The 22,823-nt window shown below is 45.5% G+C and overlaps 1 protein-coding gene across 6 annotated transcripts in view; it reads left to right on the plus strand.

Moving 5' to 3' along the window:
* mpdz (multiple PDZ domain crumbs cell polarity complex component) overlaps positions 1 to 22,187 on the plus strand; it is a 29,231-nt gene extending 7,044 nt beyond the window's left edge. The window contains exons 6-44 of one of the 6 annotated variants that reach the window (XM_086104770.1): positions 282 to 432; positions 571 to 693; positions 1,576 to 1,767; positions 1,851 to 1,962; positions 2,108 to 2,196; positions 2,865 to 3,075; positions 3,658 to 3,735; positions 3,859 to 3,941; positions 4,015 to 4,161; positions 4,237 to 4,407; positions 4,982 to 5,155; positions 5,238 to 5,447; positions 5,955 to 6,113; positions 6,228 to 6,362; positions 7,056 to 7,280; positions 7,380 to 7,485; positions 8,147 to 8,345; positions 8,964 to 9,005; positions 9,220 to 9,324; positions 9,415 to 9,495; positions 10,054 to 10,231; positions 10,306 to 10,416; positions 11,680 to 11,745; positions 11,883 to 11,954; positions 13,961 to 14,147; positions 14,731 to 14,927; positions 14,994 to 15,085; positions 15,430 to 15,508; positions 16,241 to 16,379; positions 16,470 to 16,615; positions 16,696 to 16,779; positions 16,949 to 17,142; positions 17,278 to 17,292; positions 18,013 to 18,160; positions 18,249 to 18,423; positions 18,497 to 18,660; positions 20,435 to 20,539; positions 20,610 to 20,707; positions 21,157 to 22,187. In XM_086104770.1, coding sequence (XP_085960896.1) covers positions 282 to 432; positions 571 to 693; positions 1,576 to 1,767; positions 1,851 to 1,962; positions 2,108 to 2,196; positions 2,865 to 3,075; positions 3,658 to 3,735; positions 3,859 to 3,941; positions 4,015 to 4,161; positions 4,237 to 4,407; positions 4,982 to 5,155; positions 5,238 to 5,447; positions 5,955 to 6,113; positions 6,228 to 6,362; positions 7,056 to 7,280; positions 7,380 to 7,485; positions 8,147 to 8,345; positions 8,964 to 9,005; positions 9,220 to 9,324; positions 9,415 to 9,495; positions 10,054 to 10,231; positions 10,306 to 10,416; positions 11,680 to 11,745; positions 11,883 to 11,954; positions 13,961 to 14,147; positions 14,731 to 14,927; positions 14,994 to 15,085; positions 15,430 to 15,508; positions 16,241 to 16,379; positions 16,470 to 16,615; positions 16,696 to 16,779; positions 16,949 to 17,142; positions 17,278 to 17,292; positions 18,013 to 18,160; positions 18,249 to 18,423; positions 18,497 to 18,660; positions 20,435 to 20,539; positions 20,610 to 20,707; positions 21,157 to 21,427 — 5,314 coding nt within the window. In that variant the 3' untranslated portion in view covers positions 21,428 to 22,187. The remainder of the gene's footprint in view (positions 1 to 281; positions 433 to 570; positions 694 to 1,575; positions 1,768 to 1,850; positions 1,963 to 2,107; positions 2,197 to 2,864; positions 3,076 to 3,657; positions 3,736 to 3,858; positions 3,942 to 4,014; positions 4,162 to 4,236; positions 4,408 to 4,981; positions 5,156 to 5,237; positions 5,448 to 5,954; positions 6,114 to 6,227; positions 6,363 to 7,055; positions 7,281 to 7,379; positions 7,486 to 8,146; positions 8,346 to 8,963; positions 9,006 to 9,219; positions 9,325 to 9,414; positions 9,496 to 10,053; positions 10,232 to 10,305; positions 10,417 to 11,679; positions 11,746 to 11,882; positions 11,955 to 13,960; positions 14,148 to 14,730; positions 14,928 to 14,993; positions 15,086 to 15,429; positions 15,509 to 16,240; positions 16,380 to 16,469; positions 16,616 to 16,695; positions 16,780 to 16,948; positions 17,143 to 17,277; positions 17,293 to 18,012; positions 18,161 to 18,248; positions 18,424 to 18,496; positions 18,661 to 20,434; positions 20,540 to 20,609; positions 20,708 to 21,156) is intronic. The other 5 variants (XM_086104771.1, XM_086104774.1, XM_086104775.1 and 2 more) reach the window with 5 other exon arrangements.
* Positions 22,188 to 22,823: the final 636 nt, after the last annotated feature.

The raw sequence follows: 22,823 nt of genomic DNA on the forward strand, positions 1-22,823 counted from the left end.
GTCCCCTTCCAATGCCGACTTTTCTCCAACGTGGACAAAACCAAAATGTGACGCTAAATTGCAAAACAAACGTCGTGGAGCATGCTTCCACAAAAAAAAGTGCAGCCAGGCTTTTTTAGGCCATGAAATGGGAATAGTGACTGAGTTTGATGACTGGCCATGAAACCTAAAAACTGTTATGATGCATTTCTTGTGAGCCAAATATCGCCAGTGGTTCCCCACTCCGGTTTCATTTGGTACAGACGACACCGCAACATGAGTTTTATTTTCCTCCACTGCAGCGATGGCAAGTTGAAGGAAGCCGACCAGATTTTGGCCATCAACGGCCAGCCACTGGACCAGACGGTCACCCACCAGCAGGCCATCGGCATCCTACAGAGAGCATCCGAGAAGGTGCAGCTCATCGTGGCCCGGGGACCCATACCTCAGCTGGTAAGTGCTGCCATGTCACACACACGCTCTAGCACACGAGACTCGCTCACCAGTTTGGTTTCACGGTGGCAGGAGCACTGAAATGTACCACGCTGTTTCGCGTTAACGTTTGTTTTGAAAGTATCCGTTGTGATCTAGTGGCAGCATGTGGAGACTATCGAGCTGGTAAACGATGGCACCGGCCTGGGTTTTGGTATCGTCGGAGGGAAGACAACCGGCGTTATTGTGAAAACGATCCTTCCTGGAGGCATCGCCGACCAGGTGACGGCACTTGATTTCAAGCTGAATTGCATTTACAATAGCAAGACTTCTGTACATGAAATGATGGTTTTTCAGTTTAACCTATAAAAGCTTGCGCCAATACTGATTTTACCATGCGTTTTAATTTATAGCTATGGCGTTTCAGAAAAAAAATCCACCTATTACTGAGTTTAACCCTAACATATTGCCATCTTAGATATTTTGTTTTTGTTATAAAAAAATAATTATTATTCAAACCCCAAAAATGAGGTCAGAGTTACAAAAAGAATGACATCTAAAAACATCTACACACAACTCTGGCTTAACATATGATAGAAAAATTGGTTGACCAGTGTAATCAGTTAACTGAACTATTTTTAAACATAAAATGCACAGTAATCATGAAATATGCAATTACATTCAACGTGAGCATTGTAACTCTTGTTTTTTAAGCAGTTTTTTTATCCATAAAATTAATGAAAATTGATACATCCATTTTCATTAATTTTTCATAAACTCATCTTGGTCAAAAATTGGTTTGTGTATTTCTTTAAAAAAAAGATAGACCTGTAAAATTAACAAATGGTCATGCAGACATAGCATGTCTTGAATTTACTAAATAATTGAGGTTCATTCATTGCAATCAAACTAGGAAAAAAAAATACAATTTAAAAGGTGAGAATGCATTATTATTGTAATACAATGCTAAAATTAGTAATCATTTATTTTATTATCAAAATGAACTCTTACACACAATTTTTAAAAAATTAATTTGATGATTTTTCTTTTTTTTTTACCTCTTCCAAAACGAAACAAACAAACAAATAAATAAATAAATAACTTGTCCATGCCTGGTCTACAGTGATTCCCTAATTGATCTTTTACACATTCTTGGGCCTGAAGGACGGCCGCCTGAGAAGCGGCGACCACATCCTAACGATCGGGGACACTGACCTGTACGGGATGGGCAGCGAGCAGGTGGCGCAGGTGCTGCGGCAGTGCGGCAACCGGGTGAAGCTGGTCATCACTCGGGGCCACGTGGACGAGAACCCCTCCGTCTCCGCGTCCACGCCGGCGTCGCGCCCCGCGGACAAGGTCGGCGTCCGTCGGAGAGCAGTATTGGCATCCGTATCGCGTGGCCACGCCCCCGTGCTAAAATTGCCCAACCCTTTTCACAGGGCGAGGAGAAAGAAGAAGAAGAAGAAGAAGGCGCGTTTGATGTGAGCCTCATCAAGAACACTCAGGGGCTGGGGATCACAATTGCCGGTTATGTCGGGGATAAAAATGCAGGTGAGCAATATTGATTGAACCAAAACTGACCCGTTGCAGAAAATTGTAGCTTAACAATACCGTACAGTACTTTCGGGACATTTTATCAGAACAAGTTGAAACCATATGGGAGGGGTAAAACTATTTCTGTCCTTCGTTTTCTCAGAGCCCTCCGGTATTTTCGTCAAGAGCATCACAAAAGACAGCGCTGTAGATCAAGACGGTCGTATTCACGTGGGAGACCAGATAGTGGCTGTAAGTACCTGAGCAGGCACCAAGGCTTTCTTCAAATTGCTGTGTTTATTGTTAAACCGACCGAATCATAACTGGCCTTTTGGGGGACCACAAAGGTGGGTGACAAATCTTAATTTTTCGCCCACGTTGTGAGTGTCCGAGTAGCCCCTGACAACATTTTCACTGATTGACAGGAAATTAGGTGGGCGTGTTTCTTGGAACAGAAAAGTATGTAGGAACCTGCCTGGAACTAAACAATCATTTTGTTTGAAGAAGCCGTTTTCCGGGGCTCAAATGAGCCTCAATTGGACCTCGCCACATTGTAACGCTTTTTTTTTTTTTTAACCACAACTTGGTACCACCAAAAATGGCTTCATGTCGGACCCTGCATGGAGTTAAATGATTTTTGTTTTTCAATATCAGTCTGGTCACTCATTCACCTTTTGCGAGTGCTGTAATCATCGCGTTCTTAATGACTACACATTAAAAATGAGTTCTGAATAGATGTAACTTTTTGTGGGGGGCGGGGGGGGCAGGAATGTCTCCCCGTGTTTGGAACAATTTGGGATCCCAAATTGTTCCAAACACAGGGAGACATTTTCATCACAATGTTGTTGGCTAACAGAATAGAACACTCACAACGTCTGTGTATGAATCCCCGGGCTTCCGCTCGCTCGCCGCCCTTGCAGGTGGATGGCGTGGACATCCAGGGATACACCAACCAACAGGCCGTGGAAGTCCTCCGCCACACTGGTCAGGCCGTCCACCTGAAGCTGATTCGCCGGGGATTCCGGCCCGACGAGATTCCACCTGCTGTGGCCCCCGTCGTCACTATCCTGCCCCCATCAGCTGCGGTCCTGAAGGAGCTCGACCTGGAGGGACCGACAGAAAATTACCAAGGTAGACTCAGGCTGCGAATGCAAGCAAGTAAAGTGTTTTGTTCCATGTTCGCATATTTCCATTCTTTTGGTCAGAACTACATTTTTTAAATCCAAGACAGCATATTCAGTTGTGTGGATTTGTCTATTTGCTCAAACTTATTGCTCTGGCTTCATCTCGCGGCATGATAGTGTCAAAGACATATGCTGAAGTGAATTGAGGAGTTTCATTTTGACATTGATAGTGCTTTGCTGCCACCGTGTGGCTTCAACGGGCAACTGCAAGCTATTTTGAGGGCATTAAAATATATATTTTTTTCTGTTCGGGGCATGGTTTAGCGCTCTTTCAAATAGTGAAGGTTCATGGCTAAATCATTGTGAGGTTAAGTTCAATACGTTCAAGAGGAACATTAGCGCTACCGAAACATTTTGGGTGTCCTGGATGGTCCACAATGGGACAGTGACACATTATTTTTATTGGTGTAGATTCGACAAAATAAATGTATCGTTCATCTGCAACATACGTTCAAGTGCAACAGTTCCACGTTGTTTCTGTCGAGCATAACGTCTGACCTCCCTCATCGACGGTGCCTTGTGTGCCCAGATGAAAAGCAGCCAGAGACAATGAACGAAGGACCTGCTGTCACGCCGGTTGTAGATCAGCTGACACAAGAGAATGATGGTAGGAGGTCGTGGGCAGGGGGCGGGGGGTGTATCAAACAACCTAGCAACACAGTTGCAAATGCTCTAATAGTGCATGTTGTTTGAGATTAGCTGGCACTGTTAACCGTGTCCTCCCTTAAAGGTACAACAACACTGACACCCTTCCAGGAAGAGGAACTTGTGAAAAAGTGGCAAGAGATTCTGGGCGCAAATAATGAAGTCGTCGTAAGTGTTTTTCAAGAGCTGATTTTCCCTCATTTTGTTAGCTAAGCGAATGAAATGATTCTGGCTTGGGTAGGTGGCTCAAGTGGAGAAATACACCGAGAGCAGCGGCCTGGGGATCAGTCTGGAAGCCAACGACGGCCATCACTACATCCGCTCTGTGCTGCCCGAAGGACCCGTCGGCCGCTGCGCCAAACTATTCAGTGGGGATGAACTAGTAGAGGTAAGTGAGAGGAGCTAGCGTTTCACACCGCAACGTTGGCTTCCCATCTTCAATGCCTTTTTTTTTTTGTTTCAGGTCAACGGTATATCCCTAATCGGTGAGACCCACAAGGAAGTGGTCCGAATCTTGAAGGAGCTTCCCCTGTGTGTGTACATGACATGCTGCAGACCTGCCCCTCACCTGCAGGCCGACAGTGACGCTTCAAACCCACAAGTAGAAGCTTCCTCTGCCGGATTGCCATTAGAGGTACTTGATATTCTGTTACCGCGCTTGATTCGAAATACTCAAAAGCTGATGGTTGCTAATACAATGCATAACACATACGAAACAAAACATGATTTTTTTTTTTAAGTGTACAGTGGCTCTAATGGGTCAAAAGTGTCTCAGGTTTGTGGTGGAAAAGAGCCCCAAGGAGGCAGTTAATAATCCTCAATCATTTCAATTGATTACAGATTTTTTTTTCTTTTTTGCATGAACGTAGTTGTAAATGGTGATGCCGTGTCATATAAAAGGTAGTCAACCGCTGTGCGAGAGTGTCACTGTCTTCCTCGACAGTGCAGCCTCTCCACGTGTGATTAGGTGAGCCCGAACTGTCAGTCGCTCCATTAGTTCTCCACACTGCCAAGTGTGATGGATTAAGGTTTCACAAAAAAAAAAAAAAAGGCAGCGCGACTCCAGTTACACACTTGAGCGGCAGTCGCCAACAATGGTGACTGGAAAGAGGACACTTCAAAGCAAGCTCCTGGCTTATTATGATATCATGTCATCAAAGGCAGAGTATGCCAAACAAGAGATTGAGGGTCTCTGTTTGCCTTTCGAGCAGAAACAAACACACGACCTGAGTAGCGTCGACGCGGCGGAAACGGCGGAAGCGACAAATGATCTGACTCCAGAGGCGACGGGGGCTACTTTGGCCATGTGGGAGCTGGAGATCCAAAATATTGAGCTGGAAAAAGGAGTAGGAGGGTTGGGATTCAGCATTCTCGACTACCAGGTGTGAAAGGACAAAACTTTTTTCTTGTCTTGAAATTAAACCTGCTTCTGGTTACACGTTATTCCATGCGGCTCCACTGCAGGACCCACTGGACCCGGCAAAAACGGTCATCGTGATCCGCTCCCTGGTACCCAACGGCGTGGCCCAGCAGGACGGGCGACTGCTGCCGGGGGACCGACTGATGTTCGTCAACGACACCAACCTGGAGAGCGCCAGCCTGGAAGACGCTGTCCAAGCTCTCAAGGGGGCTGAGCTGGGCATGGTGCAGATCGGGGTGGCCAAACCCCTTCCCGTAAGTATTTTGAATCCGACGATTGGTGTCTTGTTAGTGTTTGGGGTCACGTTACATTTCAAGCTAGGTCATTTCAAGTCAGTGGGGAGGTTGTCCACGGTTATCAACAATAATTACATCTTATCGAAAGGCTTTGAATTTGTCTTGTCTTTTTTAGTGGCTTATTTTAGTCTTTTACTGTGATGGGTGATCGACTATGTCGCGCACGGAGTGGAAGTTTGAACACTCGAAAGTCACCATCAAACAGGAAACTCCAATGACAAGGTCACAAGCAGGCGTGGGGGTGCGAGGGGCTCTTCATCACAACCGGCAGCTTTCATTTTCGCTTGTATTGCCTTCGGATTAGCGGTGTCGAGGTCAGACGGATTACCAGCTGCCGCGAGAGTTATCCCGCACTCCTACAGGATGTGGAACGCACGTTGGCGGCGTCCCCTCTCAAAATTGAGCCGGACAATCGTAATCCTCGAACACTTGGAGACACTGAAAGAATCTCTTCACTTTTCCTAGGGGATAAGTGGAGATTCCTACTCACCGCAGCTTTATGCTGGGCAGGAAGTCACGTCGCTGTCCACCATCCGTTCGTTTGACTTCAGCAGTAGTTTACGACAAGACAGGGATGAAGATGAACTGCCCGGCGTGGTCCTTTTTCGGGCAGAGCCGGCATTGGTTAGTTAGTTTTCAAGCAACTGTGAGGATTTATTTAAAAAAAAAAAAAAAAAAAAAACTATTAATTGACACCATTTTTGATTTGGCGGTTAAATGTACCTTTTTTCCTGCCAGGTGGACACCAGCGAAGTGGACGAAAAGGCGCTTGAGCGTGCTTATTATGGCGAAGAGGACACTTTCCAGGCATCGATGATTGCCCTTCACGGAAGTAGCTCGGACCTGGATTTCCTGCACACATCCACACCCGAGGTGAGCAGCGAGACATCTACGCAATTTACAAGAACACTTGTAGACCATGATGTCATCACACAGAATTCCCGGTGGCAAACCCTCAGGCATCCTCACAGTAAACAAACCCGAACATGTCATTTGACCAAGGCAAAAAGAGTGGTCATTTTGGTCCTTTGTGCATCTCAACAAAAAAAATGTTTTGTCATTGTTTTGATTGTCCAAAAGGTTCCAAGAATGGGAGGGCCCAGAAATGCGGCTGACACTAATTGTTGATCTTTCTGTTGATTGGCATCGTGGCACAGATGTGTTGGACAGCTTGCTGATGTTAGCTAGCAGGCTAGCCATTCTGTTTTGCAAAATTCTTCAAACATAGTCCAACCACATTTGTTTGTCCTACATACCTGGGATTAAATGTCTTCCACCAAACCGATTATGAAGGTTTGCTTCGTGGCTAGCCATCTTCTTTGTACACCTATTTACCACATTCACTTCATTTATCATCCTCACCCGGTTTCATCAGATTAAGTTTTGATAGTTTTGGAGTGGAACACCAACTACAAGGTTTTTCCTCGTTTTCAGTTAAAGTCAATCATAGTCATTTGTGTTGTGCCACCCAAAGTACCCTGGTTCATATTGTTGACAAAAATTATGAATCGTCTATTAAAAAAACAAAAAAACAAACCCTTACAATGCTCACCATGCTCAACACAGATTTCAAGTTATCTCGACTTTGGGCCGACATCGGTGACAGCCCCTCCAGGCGGTTTTGACGAGGACCTAGCCACAGCCGAGGACACCACAAAGGCCTTCGACTCCTTCAGGCCGTTTAATGACCTCCAGATCGCACCCATAATCCAGCCGGAACCGTCAGAATTGGTTCAATGTCACGCAGAAGAGCCCGCCAGCACTTTTGTGGAACAACCAATCTCCATGGAGGTAACTTGAGAAGGACTGTTCTGAACTCGTGTGTCAATGGCCGTGTTGGACAGAGCAGAAGAGGTCAGGAGTCTGTTGTTGTTGTTTTTTTCCCCGTAGGAGGACGAGGAAGTCGACACGAGAGCAGACGCCGGCGACCGAGCGGCAATCTCGGGGAGCAGTTTTGAACGGACGATCACGGTTGTCAAAGGCAACTCCAGTCTTGGTTTGTGTTCATTTCTTCAAATCAAGTTGTTTCACATCAAAAGAGGTTTAGACAAGTTCTCCCCCCAGACAACAAATAATAAATGTCTCTCTCTAATAGTGGCCTTAACACAACCAAAACATTTGAGGAAAGGAAGAAGTTGCACAAAAATCCCCAGAGTTAAACTCAGCTAGGCAGCGTAATTGGGTAACTGTTTTGACATACATACAAATAATACAAGCCTCGTTTTCTGGAGATAAATAAGGGCCTCTCCCCAAGTAGATGCCTCACCACTAATTAAGGCACAAATGCTCCCGCTCCCAAAATGTTTTTGGGGTGTGGAACTGGACGAATTATCTCTGCGTATATTTCCTGAAATAATGTATGTCAAAATTAGTGGAAACAAATTAGCGTTTTCCCCCAAATAGATGTCTCCCATAATTCACGTCTTAACCTCCCTAAAATGCTGAAGTTGTATTAAAGCCTCTGAGACGGGTGAATGAACTCCGTCTATTTACTTCAACAATAAACACCTCATTTATTCAAAACAAAAAAATGACTCTTGAAAAGACAGGACCGTACATTGGATTGTTAGTCCCCAAAGAGTCACTTTGCCTCCAACTCACAGAACTCAAACCCACTGGAGTGAATTGACGGCGCTGTGGTTTTACGGCTATCGCAGGGATGACGGTGAGCGCCATGAAAGACGGTCTGGGGATGCTGATTCGAAGCATCATCCACGGCGGCTCCATCAGTCGGGATGGCCGCCTGGGCGTGGGAGACCTCATCATGGCCATTAACGGGGAACCCACCGCCAAGCTGACCAACGCTCAGGCACGCGCCATGCTGCGCAGACACTCTCTTATCGGATCGGATATGGGGTAAGAGCAATCGGCAAGACTGAATACAGGAAACCCCCCTCAGTGATGTGTTCAAGACTCCCCGCAGTCGGTAAAAATCACCCATATAGGAGACTATAGATTTACGTTTATCTATTTATTTTTTTAACAGTTCTACCCCTACCGCACACTTGGCCAAGAATCACTGCATTACAATCTACTACAGTACATTTGTGAAGTTCACTTCAGTTGTATTTAACCCTTTTGATCAAATACATTTGCATTTAATCTGATAAGACTTGTTTGTTCTGGGACAGTCTTTATTTTACTCTTGTGTGCAGTGCATTTTAATTGACTCATATATATTTCACTGCACTTTAATATAAATATTTTTAGTGTTTTCATTACCTCACAGCATCTGTATTGTTAAAAAAAAGGGCTGTAGGAGGCCATAAAAACACTCACTATAAATAGGTAAGTTATGCAAGAAAAAATGCCATATAAAGATGGAACACAGTATTCTAGTACTGGATTTTTTATTTTAGCATGAATGTTTTCGGTTTAGCCAAGAAAAACCCAAGAGGATTATTGCATGCTTGGCCAACTAAACAAAGGCACAGTTCTGTTCGGTGCATAAACGCCAACTCTTCACCGTTCTAGATCTGCTTGCTCACCAGAGGATGATCTGTGCCCATTTTATGTGTGAGTATGACTAACCGTCCGGCATTGTCCTGGCCGTCCGTCCTGGTGTTCTTTTTCCTTCATTCGTCCTTCTATTGTCTGCATGCCATCATCACTTAGTAACACTAACAACTTTTTCACATCGCCGGATAACCAAGAGCCTTTCCAAACTCAGCACGTTTGTGTGCCTATGCGAGGCAAACGTCACGTTGTTTCAACTTGTGTTTTTGTCCAGCATCACGTACGTCCCGGCAGAATATCTCGAGGAGTATAAGAGCAGCGTGGAGCAGAGGGACAAAGACGACGTCTTGTCTGAACTGGCGTTTGTTCCGCCTCCAAAGTACGTCGGCCGAGTCTCGTCTACAATAAGGAAGCGGTGCTTTTTTGAACCCAGGGCGTTTTTTTTTTAAGTGTCTCCCTTGTTGTGTAGGGACGTTCCCAACCTTCCCGAGCGGGAGGATGGCGAGGGTGAGGAGAGTGTGTCTTATAGCAACTGGAATCAACCGCGACTGTGAGTATGTACGGGAGACCCAAAAATGATTACCGTATTTTCCGCACTATAAGGTGCTTCGGAGTGTAAGGCGCACCTTCAACGAACGGCCTATTTTCAAACTGTATTTATACATATGGTGCACCGCATTATGAGGCGGAATGAATAGAAGCTACAATAATGGCTGCGGTTGCGTTATGCATCCACTAGATGGAGCTACGCTAAATGGAATACAATACAATACAGCTTTATTTATATAGAGCCTTCACAACCGCTGCAGCTGTAACAAAGCTCTTTGCAGAACATTTAAAATACTACGTCCAAGAAATCATAATATTGATCCATACAGAAGGTTCGTCAGATCATAAGTTAATATATCATAATTGAATTCTTTTAGGTACGCCTTATTCTGCGGAAAATACGGTACTAGTTTTTTCATGTCCTTAATTACCATTCATATTTAAAAAGTGTTATTTATAATACATGTTCAAAGTTGAGTCACGCATTTGAAAAGATCACTTGAAACATAAAGAATAGAATAAAAGTGATGTAAACTGATTGTGGTACCTCCGCCCTCAGAGTGGAGCTATTCAGACAGCCTGGCAAGTCCCTGGGCATAAGCATTGTTGGGGGCCGAGGGATGGGCAGCCGGCTGAGCAACGGCGAGGTGATGCGGGGCATTTTCATCAAGCACATCCTGGAGGACAGTCCCGCCGGACACAACGGCACCTTGAAGACCGGAGACAGGATTGTGGAAGTAAATAACCAACAATTGGGGGCTATTCAGATGAGATTGGAGAGCGGATAATAAGAGTGAGCCTCACCCGTCAGGTGGACGGCGTAGATCTAAGGGACGCCAGTCACGAGGAGGCGGTGGAGGCCATACGCAGGGCAGGCAATCCCGTGTCCTTCCTGGTGCAGAGTATTATCCAGAAACCCAGGGTAGGTCTCAAGGTAGAAAATATCTCGAACATGGCTGTTTCAAACAAAAATGGCAGACTTTCTATGACTTTTCGGGCATTGGTTCTCGAGACTCTTTTCGTGGCCTACCAAATGTCATGTTGCAAACAAAAAATTGCCGACTTCCTTTGTCTTTTTAGCGATTGCTTCATGGGAATTTTTGGGGGCAAAATCTTCACGACCGGTTCATTTTTGAATGAAAATGACTCACCGTGGCCACTGCATGCCAAAATAGCCGACTTGCTGTCAGTCTATTCAGTGGCGTCATTTCTGGGTGCTCTTGCCATTGCCGCAGCTGAGATCCCCCCCCCCCCCCCGTGATAGGAAAGCCTTTCACAGGATGCCTGTTGATGAAGTGATCAGACAGATTGTCCCATTTTATTCCCCAAGTTTGTCTCTAATTATGCTGATCTGTGAAGATGATGGTTTGAAAGAAGGGCGCTCCGCTTAGAAAAGCAAGGAGAGTGGCAGCGATAAGGCAAGCGCAAGTGTGATTGATGGCTGATGCAATAGAAACCAGGGAGACGGAATATAAGAGAGATGGATTACCTGGCATGAGCACTGTGGCGTGCATGCCAAAGCGGTGTGAGTGTCTCCTGATGCAGCTGAGCTGTTTACTGTGTGTGTGTGTGTGTGTGCGTGTGCGCGTGCGTGTGCATGTGCGCGTGCGCGTGTGTGTTGGAAGGAAGTGTATCATGACTCCGGGGTAACATTTGCTCTGTTTGAAGCAACTACTTTTATGGCAGGAAAATCAAGACGTCATTTTGGTCTTGGTTTGCCAAAGAGGAAATATTATGTACCGTATTTTCCGCACTATAGTCACTCCTTCAATCAATGTCTATTTTTAAACCGTTTTCCTATATCATGCGCACCGCATTATAGGGTGCATTTAATAGAAACTATCATACTGGCTGCTGTTGCGTTATGCATCCACTAGCTGGAGCTACGCTAAAGGGAATACAATACAAAACAATAAAAAGGAATAGAATACGATACAGCTTTATTTATATCGAGCTTTCATAACTGCTACAGCTGTACCAAAGCACTTGACGGAACCTTTAAAATACTACGTCCAAGAAATCAGAATATTGATCCATATAGAAGGTGCATCAGATTATAACGCACATAGTCGGCTTTTGAGAAAATTGAATGCTCTTAGTTGTGCCTTATAATGTGGAAAATACGGGACTCACTGTACGTGGGAGCACCGTGTAATGCAAGATGATGTTGTATTGTGTCATGTAGTCATCGACAAGCACCGAGTCCATCGAGGAGAATGCGCCAATTCTACCCAGAGACAAGGAGGACAAGGTTGGTGACGCTTTGGAGCTGTTTGAACTCAGTGGCTGTTCTTTTTGCACTGCACATGAAAGCACTGTGGGTGAATCGATGTTGTGTCACAAATGCGTCATCGTCTAAAGTTGTCACCCTTTGTCTCTTCTCTATAGGAGGGTGACAGTCACAGTAGACTTGTCCTCCGCCTCTCCCCAACTAACCCTTTCACTCCTACCCCGTTTAAGGTTTGTGGGTCTCTGTTGTGGCCTTCCTCTTGTCCTTCTCGGTGCGTGCACGTGCTGTGGAATGGGGCAATGGCAACTTTATGTCATGTGACAGCTAATGTATTCACAATGCTCAATGTAATTTCTACCGTACGTCCTCAAATGGTGGCAATGGAGGCCGCATCCCAATTCGCTTTTGAGTTCGGTAATTTATTTGGAAAATATGCCTCCCTTTCCCCAAATGATAACACGTAGTGACTGCACTGTAAAAAAAAATAAAAATGTTGCAAGAACTCACAATGTCAAGGCAACAAATTTGGACAAAAATTGGGCAATTCAAGTTGATATTTTTAAGATTTGCTGTTGTGAAAATTGGCTTTCCCATTTTTCACTACAAAGAAAATTAGCTGTTGTCCCTTGTTTTGCTCTGCTAACTGAGTTACAAGTAAAAACAACTCAGCAGATTGTTTTGGGACAAAAAAAGAAAAACTTGCTCGCTTTGTTGTGCTAACTATCGTTTTTATTTTAAAGTTGCTGAAAGTAAAATTACTGTTTTAGCCACAAAAAAATACAACTCTTGTTTCTTTTCACAGTGTACTGACTTAAATTAACGCAGTAGATTGATGGTAGCTTTGAAATTCAGCAGCCATTTTGTCTGATGTGGCCATTTTCACGAGTCTTTCAAAAGGGAACCTGTTCCACAAATGTCTTGCAATTCTTCCCAAATTTGAACCAGATGTGATAAACAGACGAATGATGCCTAATTGCCAAACTTTTGCATTTTTGTCAGAGCATGGCAGCTGAAATGGATGACTCGTGTCCTCTCACTAGAATAGTTCCAGGCCATAAATTGCAATGATGCCCTAAAAATTCATTCACTGCCCACCATTTTGGAGCATTCTGAGATTTTCAAGACCAACGGGAAGCCCTACGAATCCACCACGATACTGTAGCCGACTCACAAACTTATGTTTGTGTTTTTTGTTATTGTAAAGTGTCCTTGGGTGTCTTGAAAGGCACTTATAAATAAAATCTATTATTATATTATTATTATGCTGATCTCATTTCTAAAATGGGCCAACGATGCCATCTAGTGGTGGTTGTGCATCAGTGAAGTTGTTTCCAAGTTTGAAATTTATCGTGGAGCAGCATCAGAGAATCTCCGGCCCATCAGCGTTGAAAAACAGAATTGGCGAGTACACTAGTCAATGGCAGTGAATGAGTAACATTGTTTCGATAATATGTGCAACACCCTAGCCGCGATTTGCAAAAAGTCAGTCTATTGAATACTACACAAATGGCCATGCATGCACACGTAGGCCCGGCGTCTTGAGTGTTTGTCTGTGTCCAATCATCATGTTCTTATTTTTCATTTGTCACTTAAATGTTAAACGGGTAGGCAGGCTTGTGTGTCGCAAGTGTGAATGACTCTTGTTCTTCAGGTAGGAACAGAACGCTCTGCTTCCGGTCGAAATTTCAGGATGAACCTATGGTATTCCTTTCCATCAGGCTGTTCACATTTTGTCATCACGAGACCCAAAAAAAACCCACACCTAAAAATGGATTAACACTATTTTAGGCAACGCGGAAGTGACTGGAAGAGTCACAGAAAGGCATAGGAGAGAATGTCAAGACCTGTTCAGAATTGTGCTGTTCTTCTCCGTGTTGGGTTTTTTAAAATAATTGTGAAATTCAGTTTGCATTTGAGGTTTGTCCTAAAATTTCTGCAGAAAGTCCATGTGAAGTGTTGTGAGTCGTGTATATTAATGTGTAAACCAAATTCGGTTCAATGAGCCAAGCTTTACCGTATTGAATTTTTTGTCGTCTGACTGAGCCTCGAGCGTTGATGACACCCAATCAGTTATCCGCCCCAACTAACATAATGCTGCAAAATCAAACACATGCGCCTCTGATGATTTGTTGCGCTCTCCTGGCAAACCTTCAAGCAACGATTGATTCTGTAAAAAAGCATTTAGAATTCCGTTGGCCTTTCACTAATATGGATCTCTCCCTTCCCCACACCGAAGTCCAAGAAGCGCGATGCTGCCAACGCGATGCCCGCCAGCATGGCCTTCGCCCTGCCGGTCGTGCCCCACATGGGGGAGACGGACACCGACACCCTGGTGGAGACGCTGACTCCGCCCCTTCAAGCTGATGCGGGAGACGGGGAAGAAGAAGAAGAAGAGGAGGAGGAGGAGTTTGGGAACAACTGGGGTGAGTTCCTTGTCATGTCTATTAATATATTCATGAATCAAACTGTTGATCTCTGCACTTTAAAAAAAGTATTCTAATAAACAGCTGGTAGATTGTTGTTTATTAATGAAAATACGCAAAAATATTTTAATTTTCATATGTTATTTTGATTATCGGTGTCATTAAGGATTTCTATCAAACAACTCCCTTACATGTCACATTGAGCGGCAATGGTTTGCGCACCTTGCAAATGTTGGGCTTTTTTTCCCCCATCGGGGTTCATTCAAGGTCACAGACAGTCGCAAAGACGTTCGCCAACAAGTTGAATGGTCTCCAGCAGTTATTCTTGTCATTCAAAATGTGATGGCGACAAGAAAAAACTGTTTGCAACCATTGAAACTGTTTGGGAATGTCTGGCAAACGTAACTGTTTGCAAGTGTTTACCACATTGAACATACCAGATACAATGATTCGTTACAAAACACATTTTTTCTTCCAGCACAGTACATTTGTTCAGTGCAGTTCAGTTGTATTTAACTTTGATGTACAATACGTTTGCATTCAATCGTGATGACTAGCAAATGCCTCCACTGGTACATTTCAGAGAGTATCGTCCAGCGTTACGGCAGCCTCCCGGGCGCCCTGCACGCCATTGAGCTGGAGAAGGGCAAGACAGGCCTGGGCCTCAGCCTGGCCGGCAACCGGGACCGCGCCCGCATGAGCGTCTTTGTGGTGGGCATCGACCCCGCAGGGGCGGCCGGTACTGACGGACGCATGCTTGTCGGGGATGAGCTCCTCGAGGTGAGAAGTAGGACATTTGATGAGCATTTCGAACACGGCTGATTCTTTTTTTTTTCCCCACCCTAGATTAATGGACAGGTCCTCTATGGCCAAAGCCACCAGAATGCATCTTCCATTATCAAAAGCTCCCCATCTAAAGTCAAAATCATCTTTATCAGGTAAAAGATACATCTTGGTCTCATTGTTGCAATGTTAGACAAAGTCCACTAGAGGGAAACGTCAGAACACCAAAAAGAATGAACAAGCCCAGTGCACACTTGCTTTCAAAGATGGTTTGAAGTTTGTGTCCAAGGAAAGAAATGTTCAGCGCTGTTGCTAACCAAAACATCAACACCAACCAATGCTATTTTAGTTGCCTTCAGTGAAGAAGGTAAACAAACCCTGTAGCTGAGTGTAATTCGCTTTTATGACAGAGGCTTTGTCCTTCCAATGAACTGGTCTTCCTTTTCTGAGCAGACTATCTCAGCGACAGCTGACGTGAGTTATGACTCTTGCGGAACAGGAACACAGGGGCCCTGGAGCAGATGGCGGTGGGACCCGTGAGAGAAACGGAGGGAGACGCAGCCGAGTCCCGCGCGGAGGTAAACAGCTGGGCCCGACAAAGTGTCGGAACATATGTTGTCTGCATGAACAAGTGGTCAGGCAGAGCAGCGCGTGGCAATGTTGGCTGCGTTTTGGAGGAAGGGGGGAAATTCAGCCCCTGAAAAGCAGTGCGTGTTCCTAGCATGAAATTTGGTAAGACGTGTCTATCATTAGTCGACCCAGAAATAAGTCTGACAAGACACATTAAGTCTGTCATTTTGGCTTCAAAAAGCCATTCTGGCCATTTTTAATGAGACTTCTGTTCTGTATTTTGTGACAATTAAGCCTCTGAAGCCAGTTTCTGTTTGCGACGTGGCATGCGACACACACGCGCGCGCAAAAAAACCCCACAAAAACAAAAAGCCATGTCTGAAAACACACAAAAAAAGTCTGCCACTTTGCCCATTTTCAAAGAACATCCAAGGGATTTTGTCCGAATTTGAACCACGGCGACTCGAGAGCGAGAGCGTGGCCGCTCTATTTGATGAGGTGCCATCGAAAGGACACTCAAATCATTCCTCCCACCAATGACATTGTGTGGTCCGCTCAGACTTCCCAGCTCCCAAGATGCACAAAAACCACACAGAGGCTAGCGTGCATGTCGTGCCCCCAATTAGAAGGCCCACACACACGCGCTTGCGCGCGCTTTGTATTGCACCATGATTGTGGCATAAGCACAATAAACCCACGCGGCAACAGAGCAAATAGCATTCCTTTCATGTCACCATCAGGAAGACGTTGAGGTTGGTGAAACGACCACAGAGGACACGGTAACCATGCAGGAAGGCCGCGCCGCAACTGTGAATGGGGAAACCGAGGCGGCCGGTCTGCCCAGTATGCTCGGCGTCAGCCGACCCGAAACATCTTCAAGTGAGTCAGTGTTTGTGACCGCTTCTTCAGGGTTGTAATTAAAAGAACCGCATACAGTAAAACACGTTGGCTTGCTTTATATGCCTTCAGGTCATAGTCGCTCGGCCAGCCCGACGACGCTGGCCTGCGACCCGGCCACGTGCCCCATCATCCCGGGCTGTGAGACCACCATCGAGATTTCCAAAGGACGGACGGGCCTGGGGCTCAGCATCGTGGGGGGCTGCGACACTCTGCTGGTGAGGAAGGCTTTAAACAGGAAATGAGATTTTTTTTTTCTCACAACACCGGTCTAATGTCTCTTCATTCATGGCTGCAGGGGGCCATCATCATCCACGAGGTTTACGAAGAAGGTGCAGCTTCCAAGGATGGCAGACTTTGGGCTGGAGATCAAATCCTGGAGGTCAGGTTTTTGAATGGGAGCGCGATATCATATTTGAAAGACAAGGACGGGCTGAACATGTTCAGATTGGAAATCTGGAATAGAATGTACTTCCTTAAATTGTGGCCATCCGTTTATAAACTACCCAAGCAGATTGACACCTTCAACTGCTCGCCCTGGTGTGTCGCAGGTGAACAGCATCGACTTACGCGCGGCGAGCCATGACGAGGCCATCAACGTGCTGCGGCAGACCCCCCAGCGAGTCCGGCTGATCGTCTACAGGGACGAGGCCCAGTACAAGGAGGAGGACTTGTGGGACTCGTTCATCGTGGAGCTGCACAAGAGGCCCGGTCAGGGACTTGGACTGAGCATCGTGGGGAGGAGGTAACCAATCCCAGATCGATAATGCTCGTCTCCTTCCAAGTGGGAGGTGGATATCAACAGAAATGTACTCCGAATGACAGCTGATGAGCACTCACAAAGCTGATTGATTACTATTGTTTTTCTTTTGCTCTTCAGATCGCGGGACCAAAGGTAATTTAATGCACAGTGTAGCATCCGTAGTATAGATTACCCAGAAAACCATTTTGTAATCCCAGATTCCACCCTGATCTTCCTTATAAGGATGTGGCACGGGCTCTCAATAGGGTTTGAAAGTCAAGCCTCTCAATATGATGGTTCACCTTTTTCACAACCAAATTATTATGCAGATTTTCACGATAGGGCGGGCCGGTGGTCCAGTGGTTAGCGCTTCAACCTCACAGTGCAGAGGTTGTGGGTTCGATCCACTCCGGCCTTCCTGTGTGGAGTTTGCATGTTCTCCCCGGGCCTGCCCGGGTACTATGGTTTCCTCCCACATTCCAAAAACATGCATGGCAGGCTGATTGAACACTCAAAATTGTCCCTAGGTGTGAGTGTGAGTACGGATGGTTGATCGTCTCTGTGTGCCCTGCGATTGGCTGGCAACCGGTTCAGGGTATCCCCCGCCTACTGCCCGAAGACGGCTGGGATGGGCTCCAGCACCCCCGCGACCCTTGTGAGGATAAAGCGGATCAGAAATGAATGTGTTGTCACGATATATAACTTCATATCACAGATTTTCATATCACAGATTTTAGCAATAGCGCAGGATTTCTCACGAATGGCCGTGAAATGTGGCGTTACCCTGCCCACCCCGCTGAAAGATTTCTGGCTTGATCCATGTTATGAAAACAAAACAAAATAAACAAAAAAATCACTGTTTTTATCTGCCAGGAATGACACGGGGGTTTTTGTGTCCGACATCATCAAAGGAGGCTTGGCGGACACGGACGGCCAACTGATGCAGGGTGACCAGATCTTGTCGGTCAATGGAGAAGATGTTCGCTCCGCCACCCAGGAGGCAGTCGCCGGTCTCCTCAAGGTAGTGACGATAAGTGTTGTTGTGACAGTGGGTGCGCCAACAGTAGGGATCATTCGTATCAAGGAACTCAGTCGTCATTCTGTTTCAGTGCTGCGTTGGCTCGCTGAAAATGGACATCGGGAGATTTAAAGCCGGCCCCTTCCACTCACAGCGAAGGCTGTCCCAAAGCAGCCAGGTTTCTCTTACCCAGATGGAACAAACGAGTGAATCCTGCACTTCCAAGGTGGCCTCAGGAATCCTTTCTGGTGATGCGGGTCAGCAGGGTAAGTTTTCCTTGGAAACACTGCGTGGCCTGGCTCCAGGAATGAGACGCTCAAATGTTTTCCACGTCTGCAGCTCCTGATCACCAGGACGTGAGAACGGCGGAGTTCACCAAAGGCCCCGGTGATTCCCTGGGTGTCAGTATAGCTGGCGGAGTGGGCAGCCCCTTGGGCAACATACCCATCTTCATCGCCATGATGAACCCTGTTGGCCTAGCGGCGCAGACCCAAAAGCTCATGGTGCGACATTTTCCATTCATCTTGGTTAGTTAGTTCGCTGCACTTCTTGCTAAACATTTCGATGACAGTTTGGGGGGGGGGGGGGGGGGGGCGAAGCCCCGCTGTGAAAAGTGAAAATCCATGTGCAATCGAAGCTCACACCAAAATGTTTGCAATTGCCAGTATAAGCTACAAGAACCTACAGCAAAGCACTTTTTTCTATGAGACAAAGCTATGGCGGGGGGGGCGAAGCCCCGCTGTGAAAAGTGAAAATCCATGTGCAATCGAAGCTCACACCAAAATGTTTGCAATTGCCAGTATAAGCTACAAGAACCTACAGCAAAGCACTTTTTTCTATGAGACAAAGCTATGGCTCGACGACAGTAAATGAAGCTCCTCCTCTCTGTTCAACACAGGCACTTGGTATGCAATGCCACCAGATGGCACCAAAGCAAGATTTTTTTTTTTTTTTTTTTTTTTTCTGAGACATGGTTTTGGCCTCTAGCACAGAAAATAATTCTTTGAACGCCAGTCCTAACGAGGAGAGCCCTCGACGTCAAATGCTGTTTGGGACTGTGCAGAGAAAAATCTCGGCCAACTCTGGTTTGATCATTAAGCTGGGAAAGTACAGCAAAATGTAAAAAAAAAATTAAAATTAACAACGACCAGCAGTGGGTCTCTTTTGTGGATGCATCGAAACAATGTGGACACCTATGAACATGGCAGATCTCTTGAAATTGAACCGTTACAAGCATCTTGTGATTGAACCCTCATCGTTAATTAAATCTCCTACACAGAGTTCACAAAACAGAAAAGATGACAAAGATAATTTCAATTTAGAAGTACAGCAATGATGTACAAGTGTACATACACCCACCCATACACATGCACACACTACTAAATACTACTACTACTACTGCTAAATAGAGTACAAATGTAATTACAATAATACATATAATATATATACAATAATAATAATGTGGGACAAATAAAGGATATCTTATCTTGTAATGCAAAGAATTCAAGACATTTCAAAGCAAAGTAAAGAAATTAAAAAAAAGGAAGCTTCCCACCCACCTGATGAGATGAATACCTCATAGAATGGTGGCAGTCACAGAAGGGTGGCGTGCCAAACATTCGTCTTGATAATTTCAGCCATTTTAATCTTTGCACTTTTCCAGATGTCCTTCACAAGCCAATTTGTCCTCGAAATGTTGGAGATATACCAGACAAGACTGGCGACGCTAAATTGCCAAACATTTTGCATTTTCAGCACAGTTTGATCAGTCACCAGAAAACACAAAATTCAAATAACTCAATTTCGGTGTCGGTATCGCAGGCGTCTTCATTTGACGTCCAGATATGCATACCAGCCATTCCGGAATGAGTCTCAATTCCTGACGGAGCCCACAGCTTTATCATGAGTGGAAAGGGCCACGTTGACAATCGCTGCCCTGTGCGATGCAGACTGTTGGAGCCTAATAAATCTCCCCCTCTTGAATTCAGACGGCTCAGGCTAACAAGGGACTCGTTTGGACACAACCATGCGCTGCTTTGTCCCACGAGATAGCGTGGCCCCCCTGAAGTGTTGCCCTTCGCCCACATTGCAAATCCAGTTTGCAAACAGTCGCTTTTGATTGCCAACTAACAACGGAGCAAAAAAAATGATGCGCAGATTGTTTTGCAATCACAACGATTGTAATTCTAACCAAACACAATCAAATGAATGATTGCATCATTACCCTGCACGCATAAATGCCCAAGCTCAGTATTTCATCAATGTATCCTTCTCAAGGTGGGGGACCGGATCATCAGTATCTGCGGAACTTCTACCGAAGGCATGAGTCATTCGCAAGCTGTCACTTTGCTCAAGAATGCCACAGGGACAATACAGCTGCAAGTAAGACCGCCCACAGAAACCATAATCTTCTTTTTTTTTTTTGGTGCCAATAACCGTTTGTGGCGTTCAGGTGGTGGCGGGTGGGGATAACACAGTGACTGGCGCAGCTCAGGAGCAGGCGGCCGGAGGCCTCCAGGTGCCCAGCTGCATCTTCCAGGATGACCTCAGGTTGGAAGCTTCCACGATGATTCTGTTTGCCCTTTTTTGATATGTTGGGTGGAAATCGACTCCATAATTACACCAGTCAGCAGCTAATTTTAATCAAAGATGGTTTTGTATTTGTCATGCTGATTTCAAAAACGGTCTTTAATTTCCTTCTAGCTCATTAGGTTTTCAACATTTTTAGGGTGCTTATATTATTATTAATATTATTATTATAAGAGTATCAACTCTTTTTTTGTGCTTCAACTCCATTACTTGGTAAATCCACGATTTATCAACCAGGATCAGAGCTCCAAATATTTTTTTTTGGTTTTTTTCCATTCTGTCTACTCAATTGCCAACACGGGGCTTTAATTATTATCATTGCAATGTTGACCCTCTCAGTGACTGCTTTTGGAAAGGCCAAATTTTGAGAGGCCTACCCCTTATTGATTGTGTCCCCACGTCCCCATCAGCCCTCCTCAATACAAGAGCATCACGCTGGAGAGAGGTCCGGATGGGCTGGGCTTCAGCATCGTCGGAGGCTACGGCAGCCCCCACGGAGACCTGCCCATCTACGTCAAGACGGTTTTTGGCAAGGGGGCGGCGGCGGAGGACGGCCGCTTGAAGCGGGGCGACCAGATCATGGCGGTCAACGGGCAGCCGCTGGAGGGAGTCACGCACGAGGAGGCCGTGGGCATCCTCAAGAGGACCAAAGGCAGCGTTACGCTCACCGTGCTGTCGTAGCCGCTTTGCAAACGGTCCCCTCGTGAGCGTTGACTGAAACTCTCAACGCAATACGGTTTACAGTCAATAGAGCCACGGGCTAAATAATCTGACGTCATCATTCCACTCCCAGTTTTGAACACACATCGGACTTCAGAGTATAGAGTATAGTGCTGCTAAATGTTTGTCATGCATTAAATCAGTGTTGGATTCACACACCCCCAACCCCCTCCTTTCCGAAAAGTATTAGCGCAGACAACAGTGACACCAAGCCTGTGTGCCAGTGTTTCTTTAAAGTCCCTGTAAAGTCAAAATCTTTCTTACATTTGTTTCTGTTTGAAAATAATTGCTGGAAACATGCAAAGTATGTAGAACTCATTTTTGAGCATTAAACTGATTCTCACGATTTTCAGTTTGTCAGATTTTTTGGGGTGGGGGCGTGGCTAAAATGGGGCTCAGTGATGCACTTGGGGATCAGCCAATGAACTAACCCTCCCCCACTATATAAGAAAGGGGGAAAATGAAAGTCAAACTTGTCAGCCAGACTTGACTGCGCCTTCATCATTTTTTTCATGATTTTGAAGCGTATCTGGATTATTTTCACTTCACAGGGATTTTAACAAAAACAAAAAATGTGTGCCGTCCTTGATCTCATGTCGCATCTGTTGGCTGTCGTAACAACTTCATTGCGACTTGATGGGTGTCTCAAAGGAATTCCATTTATTCACAGTCGCACTCGATTCAATATCACGATTATTATAATAAATGGATTCAATCCTTTTGTCTGCTCAAGTTATTTGGTGAAAAAAAAATAGCACCGTGGCTTTAAGCATACGAAAATGTGAATTCAGTTTTCTCAATGCTGTTTCAAACAGGTCAAATGTCAAGACCCTGCTAAACTCGAACGAGTCCACAATTAGGTCAACATTTTCAATCCTGTTTGAGACAGTCAAATGTCACGAGCTCCGCTAAATTGAAACAATCTGCATTAAAGCTGTTTGGTCAGGTTATTCACTCCTGATTAAAATTGCCTGATGTGGAGTGTTCCCTTGAATTGAAAGAGCTTTTGGTCAGTTATTTCAATGCTGGTCAAAAGTTAAGCGCTCTCGTTCAACTTGCAAGAGTCTGAATTAAAGCATGCCACTATGCTATGCTATCAGTATATGCATTGGACCGAGAAAGTCTGTCACACACAGTTTGATTGGTATTCACTGTTTGAGGAGCCTTGTGGCCCAACATGGTGCATGTGTGTTGGGGGGGTTAACCAACTGGTAGGTGTTAGTTGTCTTCACGAGGTTGAGCGGTGTTGTAAAAGAGGAACAACGAGAGAGATTCGCTTGCTGACTCTTTCACCTCCCGAGTCAGACGCGACAGCTGCGAGGGAGCACCTGTTGTTGGTGCAGCCCACCCACAACCA

The sequence above is a fragment of the Hippocampus guttulatus genome, chromosome 2, assembly GCF_054856545.1.
Source record: "Hippocampus guttulatus isolate MCC_2025c chromosome 2, RoL_Hgut_1.0, whole genome shotgun sequence".
In the NCBI taxonomy this organism is placed as follows: Eukaryota; Metazoa; Chordata; class Actinopteri; order Syngnathiformes; family Syngnathidae; genus Hippocampus; species Hippocampus guttulatus.